Below are 10235 nucleotides of genomic sequence, written 5' to 3' on the forward strand. Positions count from 1 at the left end.
TACTTTTTTCTTTTTTTCACAATATGTGCCTCATCGCTAATTTCCTAGAGTTTCAGTCAATTGAAACTAGGAGAACATTGAAACGGCTGCCTATCCTAACTAATATATCTAAAACCATCACTCTTTATGATAGTTTTAAATGCTATAAATTGGAAATGTGTTTATAAACCGCTAGCTCTCATAGAGCACTCGAAGATTCGTTTCCGCTTGCGCGCCGCAACGAGCAACGAATCATGTAGACATCTGTCGATAAAATAAATCTTTATAAAAATAAAGAGTGACTTCAAGATGTTTTTAGATTAATAATTTATCTTCTCGCCCCACGTTCCACACTATGGAATAATAAAAGCGCGAAACTATGATAACGTCACAGTTTTCAGAGGGCAGAAAGTCATGTAAAGTCAACATGCGTAACACAAATGGCGTAACCATATAAAGATACAAACAATATTTATATTATTATTGCGCACATTAAACACCTCAAATATATTGTAAACTTTTATAAATCTTTATTTGCGTAATTTGTATTTTACTATCAAGATAAAATAATTTTCACATATCACGGAAGTACGCCATTTGAGTTGATATTAATTGTGACGATAACCCTGTGAAAAACAGCGAACCAAATTCTTAATTACAAATTGTACACTGCGATTTACCTAAACTTAATTCCTAAAGTAACAAATGTGTGAGGATGAACCATCAATATTTTTTTATCTTTATAAGAAATGAAATATTTCTGTAAAGCGGAAAATTGTAGAGTTCATTGACTGGATGCAGGAAATACAACAGACGAGTCAATGTTGATTTTATTTCTTATAATAATGATTATGTGCGTTTACAGCTCGTCCTTCCTTGGCACATCATCGTCCTCATCTTCTTCCTGAGCCTGTGACGAAATAAATAATGAAGAATAATTGTAATATAAGATTATGCCTCATAAAATTCTAAAAAATATTCTCGGCATAATTTATTATCTTTTAGCAAAAAATTTTTGTACTATTTCTTTTCAATTAAAAATAATTCCTTGACATACCTCTTCTGCAGCTTCGCCATACGCGCCACCGCTTTCGATAAATTTGGAAAGACCTTCAAGCGTCCTCTCTCCGTTATATTCCACAGCCTACAGCAACAAAATAAGTTATCAAAATAAATACACATTTCCAGCGTACTGTAAATATAAGGTTGAGGGATGGATGTACGAAAGGTTCGTACCTCATTCGTCTCTTTCTTATAGAGTGTCAGCGTAGGGAAGTTCAAAACCTTTATATCTTCCAACTCGTTAGCAGTGGCATCCATTTTTGCGATAACCAATTTATCGTTGTCCTTGTATTTTTCGCCAAGCTAAAATTAACATGTTCGATAATTAACAAAATTACTTATCAATTACCTGTATTATCTGTATCTATTACAATTAAAATTCCAACGTACTTGGTCATAAATGGGCGCTAACTGCTGACAATGACCGCACCAAGGAGCGTAGAATTCAACAAAAACATCCTTTTCCTTGTCAAAGGCAATCTCGTGGAAGTTCGTGCCTACGAGAACCTTAACCGGGTTCTTGTCCCAGTCCTCCGGCAAGTCTTGGGTAAGCAGGTGTCGTTTCAGTTTGCCCTCTACGAAAGCAGTGACAAATTCCAGGACATTCTCGGTGGTTATCTCTGGTTTATCAGGCTTGTACTTAGCCATGTCCTGTTCAAGCTTGATAAGCCGCATAGCGGGCACATCATCTTTTTTCAAACCGAAGAACTCCAGAATTCGTTCGTGATCGGTTTCATCACAATTGATTGTCACAAACAAAACCTATGCATAGATATTTTAAAGCATTATATCAATTCTTTTTTAAAATGATATAGTGAGATGAGTGATGCCTAAACTTTCATACCTCGCTACGGTATTTCTTCGCTGGCTCTTGAATTCCTTCGATATATTTTTCAAAGTGACCAGCTTCTTTACTGAGGAAAAGCAACAAGTGGCTCTTGATATCTCCACTGAAGATCTTCTGCGCCGTATCCTGGTTGAATTCGACAATCAGAGGTAACGAAAATACGGAGATGAAGTTCTGTACAGCTGTAGTCGTATACTCTCCATCAAAGACGGCTTTACCTTCATCGAACTACAAAGAATACAGATTAATCAGATTTGAGATTATAATTTCAAAAAATAGAAATTTATTTGATTCATGATTGTTTTAATATTGATATTATACAGTGCACTGGTCTAGACGTACCTTCTTAAATAGCACGATCTTTCCATCTTCAATTCCGTATTCGCTGAACACTTCGTCGGCGCTTGTAATACCAAACACATGATCATCTACTGTGCTACCAACTTCCAAGAATACCTTGGCGGCATCACTTGTAACGTCCTAATAAAGTTATATAAACTGTAAGCTATTGCAACAGATTACTCCTAATTATTATAGTAATTTATAAAAACGAAGGATATTCAGGATTAGTAGATAAAAAATAGAAAATTATTGACGTGAGAAAAGGATCGCAAAAAGGAAGATTGCGATTGTACCTTAAAGAATCCAACAATGGCGACTTTGTGTGCCTCGATAAATGCTTTAGCTTCATCAACTGTGGTCAGATCTTTAGCAGGAGGACCAGTCTTCTTGAGCAGCCAGTTCACAATTTCGTCAGCCTGACGGCCACCGGTGTAGTCGATCTGGATTCCTTTACGGTAAAACTTGAGAGTGGGATATCCTCTCACTAAGTGTTTCTCAGTGAGTGCCGATTCGACTGTCGCATCGATTTTACCCAATTTGATTGGTGAGTTAGTTTCCTCTAATTTCTTTGCCGCCTTAGCATACTCGGGTGCCAGTGCTTTACAGTGTCCACACCATGGGGCATCTACGACCAAGAAATATACATATTACATGTGTATATAAATAAGCTGTTGTGATTATTTTTTAGTATTCCTGATTATTATAATAAAGTCGTTATACGCTAATAATAATTTAAAATGTGAAATGTGTACTATTAGTAGATAAAAATAGAAACTTATTGTCGTGACATAAGGAACATAAGAAAGGACCATTACTTATACCTTAGCCTTAAAGAATCCAACAATGGTGACATCATATCTCGATAAATATACCTCAGCTAAATTATATGTAATTTAGATAATTATATATAAATAATTACCTAAACGTTTAACATAAATCTAATTAGTCTCGTATATTGAACAAAAAATGTTATCAAACACTTACTACAAATTTTGTCAACAAAAAGGCACCAAATTTAATACAAATTTTGTTATATTTTATGAAATTAGCAGCAAATATACAACAAAATTCGCTGACAAAATATAACAATAAATTGAAGAAATCATACAAAGCTTATTGACAATCTGATAAATTATCAGTGATAACAAATTAAAGAACCGATTAAAACCAAAATTAACTAAAATTTGGCTCGATTTGTGTTGATAATTTGTTTTCAAGTTATATCAGTAAGTTGTGCCAAAACTTAATGTGGATATACAAGCTTAATATGGATATAGTTAAATTTATTAAATATTTTGATCAAATTTAGCAGTAAATTGCAAATATTTTGACTGAAAATAAGCGAAGAAGGCCATACTCAGTCAAAATTTTGATGCCTATTAATACTTTTGCGTGAATCTTACAAATATAAATGTGGTTTATTACGACTTGGGAATACTTGTTGGCATATAAGAGATATATATAATCATCCAATTGCAATTTCTATTTCAATATTACAAAATTTAATTTTTCAAATGTTTTTCTCATGATTGATAAGTTAGATCTAAAAATTATTCTGTGGCTTTATATATCTCCGGAGAATAAGATATATTAAGATTCATAGATTTGGAAGAAATAAAAAAAATGGAATCATGTTCAGTTCTAAAAAACAAACAAAAAAAAAAAGAAAAATATCAAAGAATCGTCTAATACTGCTTTATTTCAAAAATTTAAATCGTATTCTCGAAATATTCTAAACATTTGCTCGTTAACATCGAATTATTGGGATACCATATGGTCGTTTAAGTTTTGAAGACAAAATGATAGATAGCGATCTAAAATTGATAATCAGCGTAACGAACTTCGATTCCGCGCGCGATAAAAGAAAACAATTAATTCTTTCCGTTAATCATTTATGAATACTGCGTCCATATAAATATAGAATATGTCCGTTACAGCCGTCATTGTCCTCGTCATCAACACCATTATCATAACGTGACGTTACATTCGGTCTCATAATCGCCAGACGATTTGCAAGACGTATACGACCGTATATAACGGTAAAAAAAAAGCCAAGAAGTGAGAACCGTCTTTGCAGCTGCTCTTCCTGCACTCGAGCTCTCGACGAACGCGTAGAATGAGAGAAAGAGAGAGGAGGTACAGAAAGATCAACGGAGAGAAAAATGTTAGAAACGGAGGCTGCGAGGGGGCGACCGAAGGACGCTGGACGCGATGAATAAATATCGATAAATAAATATAGACGACCGTCTCGAAGACGCACGTCGTCCAAATATGGATCTACTCGCACATTTTACAATTTTTTTTGTTTTTCCTTGTGACCGATTTCCACAGATTTCCTCATCAAACGCCGAGAAAAGCAGAAGGGGGGGGGGGAGAGAGAGAGATCGCGAAAAGAACGGAAATTTCGGAATTCCAAAAGAGGTTTAGAAGACGAAGTATTTCGGCCGAGAGCCGAAAAGTCGCGTGTCGCTAACCGGTCCCCCATCACCGTCCTCGAGGATGCCCGAGTGATGACGTGTACGGGGTTCGCATCTGGCAGAACCGGCGAACCTGCAAGCGAGCTCGGCAATTCGCACGGTAGATGTATCTCAATATTCCTGACGTGGATTCGTCTTCCTCGACGTCCCCGTCAACTTTGACTCTTCCAGTCCTTTCTTCACCCTCCGGTGCTCTTTCAATCATCTCCGGTCGCGAGTACAGAAAGTGCAGGCGCGAGGGTGCAGCTCCTCCGCGGAAAAGCAACAGATACAAGGCGTACGAACTGCGGTGAGCGCACGCGAATTCGCGATTCGCACTCGGAGCCGCGCTCCGAGGAAACCGGGTTTCAAAAAAGAACTTCACCCGGGCACTATCTTATCTTTCTTCAACCGAATGTTAACCAAGGAAAATGATGCCCCGAGTGCATCCGGTACAAATTCAGTTCTGAACACGACTAAAGCGCAGCGAGGAGACCATACATATTATACTCACAGAACTCGAGGAGCACGTAATCGTTGTCCTGGATGACGCTGTCAAAGTTGTCCTTGGTGACCACGAGGACCCCATCCTCGACTTCGACCTTGGCGAGGATGGTCGCGACCAGGCAGAGCGCCGTCAAACAGAATACACCGACGGATTTCATGACGATCCGAATATCTCACTTTCTTTTCTTTTGCCTATCTTTCTCTCTTTCCTTCGCGTTTCCTGCGCGTCGAAGCGCGACCTGCCTCGCTGAGACGAAGACGTCGTCGGGGACGAGGACGAAAGAAACCGGGAAGACACCACCGTACGCGAGGAGAACGCGCGATGAATGAGCGACCGCGACGCTGCGTCGGCGGGTTGATTGGAGGCCGAGGCTCTCCAGTCTCGTCGGTCTCGTCTCGCGTTGGCTCCGCGGCCTCATACGCGTGGCATCGTCCTCATCGTGGGGGTCGCTGATTGGCTGCCTCCCCCGGCATCCGCGGCCGCCCGTCATCCCCGCGCGTCATCGCTCCGACCTGACTTCGATTCCGGCCACGACCGGCATTACCCACTGCCGCGCCGGTCGCGAGATTTAAGTCCCAATTAAGTCCTCGGTTTAATTTAATTAATTGTATACCTTGAAACGAGATAAAAATGACAAAAAAGCGAGCAAATTCATTCGGATATTGATCAATAAAATTATAAATATTCCAATAAATTCATTCACTTTTGTAATTTATTTTATCTCGTTCCGAGATGTACAATTGACCTCCCGACGGACGATATAAACTTGCAAATCAGCGACACAAGTAATCGTTGACAGATTAAAATAGCAACGAAATCGTGTTTTTTGTTCTTTTTTTTGCGAGAAAACCGCAATTTGACCTCGGTCGAAATCAGCCGCGGTTATCGCCACGAATTACCGTTCGACGATTAGCTCTAAATAATATCCCGGACAGATACAATCGAATAGGACGAAGGTCAGTTCAATTTTTATATTTTCTTTATTTATTCTTGCATTAATATTCAGATATACTGTTTGAGCAATTTGTATATTCAACAAATGGATAAATGATTTTAAAAAGCTCCAGTACGTGATGTTTTTGCAGCTTTATCGACGGCGCTTGGCTGTCAAAATCACATGGCGTCGCAATGGCACCGTACAAAAGCTTTACCGTAGTAAAGCGATATTGGCGATTTCATGATTTAACGATGCTGGATGATGTGGTCAAAGTGAGGAGAGACGAATGGGCTAGATTTTAAAGCCCGCAAAATCTATAGACATTATAAAGGTAGACAGATTAAGTTCAAATGACTCCGATCTCGATTTGATCGACTTAAAAGATTATAACCACAACATCTGTTGACGTTCGTGCAAACGCACGATTGAAGTAAATGGCAAAATGATAGGCACAGCTGACGAGAATGCCACGAGGAAGGCGGAGATTGAGATCACGTCGTCGAGGAAACAATTGTCCACTCAAAACGCGTTCCAAGGTGTAACAATTAAACCTCTTTTAATAGATTCATAAAGCGATTGATAATAGTATAGTATTTTTTCTTTTTATTTTCATGATTCTCTTTGTGATTCTCAAGAATATATGTTGAGAATATTCACGAATATTCATTGCGTTTTCTTTAAATGGAAGTGATTGATCTGAAAATAATTATCTAGTTTTTCTGGGTAGACAATCACCTGAGATGTTTTTACATCCCAAAAGTTATTATATATATATAATTATAGAATACACATATTAATCATTCTCTAAAATTATTAGTATAGATTTAGTTCAAATCCACAAAATTTTTGCATTTAAAACGAGTTTGGCGAAGAGAAAACAAAAATTATAAATGCAGAAAGTATAAATAACATTAGTATTTGAGATCATTATGTGTATAGATTTATTCAATATTTTCTAAAAAGTAAAGGAAAAGTATAGATTCTCGATCAGCAAAGAAAAATTACTATAGATGTGAAAAATATGAAAAATACTAATAGATGACTTTTATTTTCTTGCTGTTGAGGTACAAAAAATTAGATGGTTATTCCTTATAAGTTATAATATAATAAAATATAATCTTTTTAAAAGACAAAAATCTGGACAACAGATGTGGTAATAAAGGTATGAGCGCATGAAGATTGATAAAAATTTTATTCTCGTATAAATATTTATTGTTATCGATACATTTTATTGTCACTATAATATGCGTATCTTTTGTACGTCTTTGAACAATGAAACTCTGCAATCAGAAAATTATTGTAAATTGAGCAAAACAAGATTTTGTTAAACAGCGTAATTTTAACTTTGAAGATTGAACATAGATTACTCAATACAGTAATAACACAGAGCAAACGTGATAGTATAAGATTATGGATTATATAATTGTCGTGTTAAGACACAAATTCCCGAAATAAATGCAGTCACGAGGCTATAATATTGGTCAGTCACGACGCGCTTCATTATCGTGTCGTGAGCGTCGCAGCACGAAGTTGATTCCTGATTTATTTACGCGCGTTAATCCCCGACACGAGAGAGATATAATGCTTCACCGAATCTTTATCATTAATATATCTATACTACAAATGAATTAGTACGTTATGAGTGAAATATAATGAGCTATTATATCATCTACTTTGTACATATATTTATTAAATATCGAAAAATTAATAATGAAACTGTATGATGGCTTATATAAATAACCCGTAATATGATATATAATTAATAATTACGTAATATTTATACTCATCAATTTAAAAAGAAATTAAAAAAAGTTGATTAACATTGATCTTTTTGTTTGCTAAGACGACGATGCATAAAGTAACATCGGAAATATACACAGAAAATGATCAAATCTCTGAGGAGCTTGACAATGGCAGTAAGTTATGTTTAACAAATAATTGGATGATAAAAATAATGCTTGATGCACGTCCTAACGTTCAACAATTGGTTTCAGATGCGGTGACTGAATTCACTTTTAAATGCCCATCTTACATGATTGAGGCAGAATCCACAGCCGAGACGCTAAATTATGACAGTGACGATGATCTAGATGTAGATAGAGATAAAGAAGGAGTAATTCTAATAGGTACAGAATCAATTATCATGTATTCTCATGTGTATAAACATATTCAGTAAATTGTATTTACAGAGCATAGTGTATCTACAGAGCTCAATTTAGTCGGTTTACAAGTGTGGAGAGCCGCTCTCTTGTTAGCCGACTACATTCTGTCGCATCAAGACTTGTTTAGAAATCAAATAATTCTAGAATTAGGATCTGGAGTTGGTCTGACCAGCATCGTAGCGAGTTACTTAGCTAAGGAAGTCATTTGCACAGGTAATGAAAATACTAGTTGGAACCCGTCTGTTGAAAATTTCAATCCTATTTGTTCAAATATTCCAGATATCAACGTAGGTGATATATTAAATTTAATTGAACGGAATTTTCTAAGGAATTATACATATGTTAGATCGGGTTTTCATATTGAGGAAGTGAATTTTTTAAACTTAGAATGGCCTAACAAATTGGAGGAGAAATTGCAAAGCGCAAATATTGTATTGGCTGCGGATGGTAAACTTAATAATTGTATATTTTAACAATGTAAAATAGATATATAAGAAATGTGATTACTTCTTTTTTTTATTTATAGTGATATACGACGACAAAATCACGGATGGATTTGTTCGCACATTGACGAAACTTCTATATACGAAAAAGAAAAAGATAATTTACATTGCTCTCGAGAAAAGATATGTTTTCACTGTCGCCAATTTGGATACCATTGCTCCGATGTACGAAGAATTTTTACGTTGCGTCGAAAAGTACAAAATGAATTGGTCTGTAGATTACATTAATATAGATTTCCCGCGCTACTTCAAATATGATAGAGTCAAACATTTGGTTTTAATGAAGATACAGAACAATACAAGATCTGTTGCACATACATAACGAATAATTTTTTCAATTAGATACGCAAATAATATATTACGATAACAAGTAATATGTTATCGTGATTATCATAAAGTATGACAATATTCTAAAGAGAAAGAGAGCTTGCCACATTAAGAACAAGATCTCTATAGACATATATTTAACAAAATATAGTATCACAATTAATGTAAGTTGTAAAAAATAATTATATATTTAAAACAAGATTGTTTAATGAACATGTACGTTTGTCAATACATAATACGAAACAAACAGTAAAAATTTAGCACAATTTTTGAACATGATTTAATTTAAGCTAAGAAATTTCGAAATCATTCTTTTAATCCTTAGATCATTTTACATAACGAATAAGAAACGATAATCTAAGGATTAATAAAAGGAAAAAACATAGATATTCGGAGTGTGATAAAAATGACTATATAATATACATTTCTCACGTCCACATATTTATTTCGTCATTTAATTCCCTATTTACAACCTACCATGGATAATATTATTGGACAGTGAATTGGAAGTCGCTCGAAGAGAACGATAATTCCGTTGAACTTAAATGCTCCGGCGGCATGTCCTAAGATTAAAAAATTTCATTAGACTACCTACAATATAAAGAAGACAATATGTATATAGGAATGTAAGCGCTTCTTCGAACGACCACGGCAGTAGAAGTTGTATATGTTACACGCAAAGTCATAACATTTCTAATATGATATACTAGAGGTCTGAATCGCTCGCGAAAAAACGACGATCACTAAAGAATGAGTCGAATGATTAATCTCATTAATTATAATCGAACTGAGATGATTTCATGAAATTTAGGAATAACGATGAATAACTATCATTATTTTTTAAGTATCGTCGACCGTCGCTCTGCGAATTCAGGCCTGCGCTTGGTTTGGTAAAAGGCACTTTCACTCTACCGATCCGTCTCGATGTAGAAAATGTAAAGTATAATTTACAGCCTCACAGATTTTTTTTATACTTTTTTATGTACGTGTATGTACTGTGTGCATATATATGTTATACATTATATACATAATATATTATATTATATATTATATATTATTATATATACATATATGTATATATAATTGTTATATACAATTATGTAATTTATTAA

General features: G+C 35.4%; 2 protein-coding genes across 5 annotated transcripts in view; one reads left to right on the forward strand and one right to left on the reverse strand.

Moving 5' to 3' along the window:
• Positions 1–5801, reverse strand: part of LOC108747733 (protein disulfide-isomerase) — an 8353-nt gene extending 2552 nt beyond the window's left edge. Inside the window, exons 1-8 of one of the 2 annotated variants that reach the window (XM_018485409.1) lie at positions 5201–5604; positions 2524–2855; positions 2231–2368; positions 1886–2116; positions 1432–1803; positions 1216–1344; positions 1037–1123; positions 271–889 (exon numbers count right to left, since the gene is read on the reverse strand). In XM_018485409.1, coding sequence (XP_018340911.1) covers positions 839–889; positions 1037–1123; positions 1216–1344; positions 1432–1803; positions 1886–2116; positions 2231–2368; positions 2524–2855; positions 5201–5351 — 1491 coding nt within the window. In that variant the 5' untranslated portion in view covers positions 5352–5604 and the 3' untranslated portion in view covers positions 271–838. Of the gene's footprint in view, positions 1–270; positions 890–1036; positions 1124–1215; positions 1345–1431; positions 1804–1885; positions 2117–2230; positions 2369–2523; positions 2856–5200 lie in introns of those variants that run through there. The other variant, XM_018485410.1, reaches the window with a different exon arrangement.
• A 162-nt stretch (positions 5802–5963) lies between these two features.
• On the forward strand, positions 5964–9389 carry LOC108747734 (methyltransferase-like protein 22). Of its 3 annotated transcripts, XM_018485412.1 has the most exons (7): positions 5967–6150; positions 6280–6667; positions 7975–8047; positions 8126–8257; positions 8321–8506; positions 8573–8740; positions 8820–9389. In XM_018485412.1, exons 2-7 carry the CDS (start codon positions 6596–6598, stop codon positions 9116–9118), a joined length of 930 nt encoding a protein of 309 aa, XP_018340914.1. In that variant the 5' UTR covers positions 5967–6150; positions 6280–6595; the 3' UTR covers positions 9119–9389. The 3 variants fall into 3 exon arrangements, with proteins under 3 accessions (XP_018340913.1, XP_018340914.1, XP_018340915.1); XM_018485411.1 differs by having other exon boundaries at positions 5964–6150; positions 6280–6669; positions 8321–8740; XM_018485413.1 differs by lacking the exons at positions 5967–6150; positions 6280–6667 and adding an exon at positions 7348–7762 and having other exon boundaries at positions 8321–8740.
• Positions 9390–10235: the final 846 nt, after the last annotated feature.

The sequence above is a fragment of the Trachymyrmex septentrionalis genome, unplaced genomic scaffold (assembly GCF_001594115.1).
Source record: "Trachymyrmex septentrionalis isolate Tsep2-gDNA-1 unplaced genomic scaffold, Tsep1.0 scaffold20, whole genome shotgun sequence".
Taxonomy (NCBI): Eukaryota; Metazoa; Arthropoda; class Insecta; order Hymenoptera; family Formicidae; genus Trachymyrmex; species Trachymyrmex septentrionalis.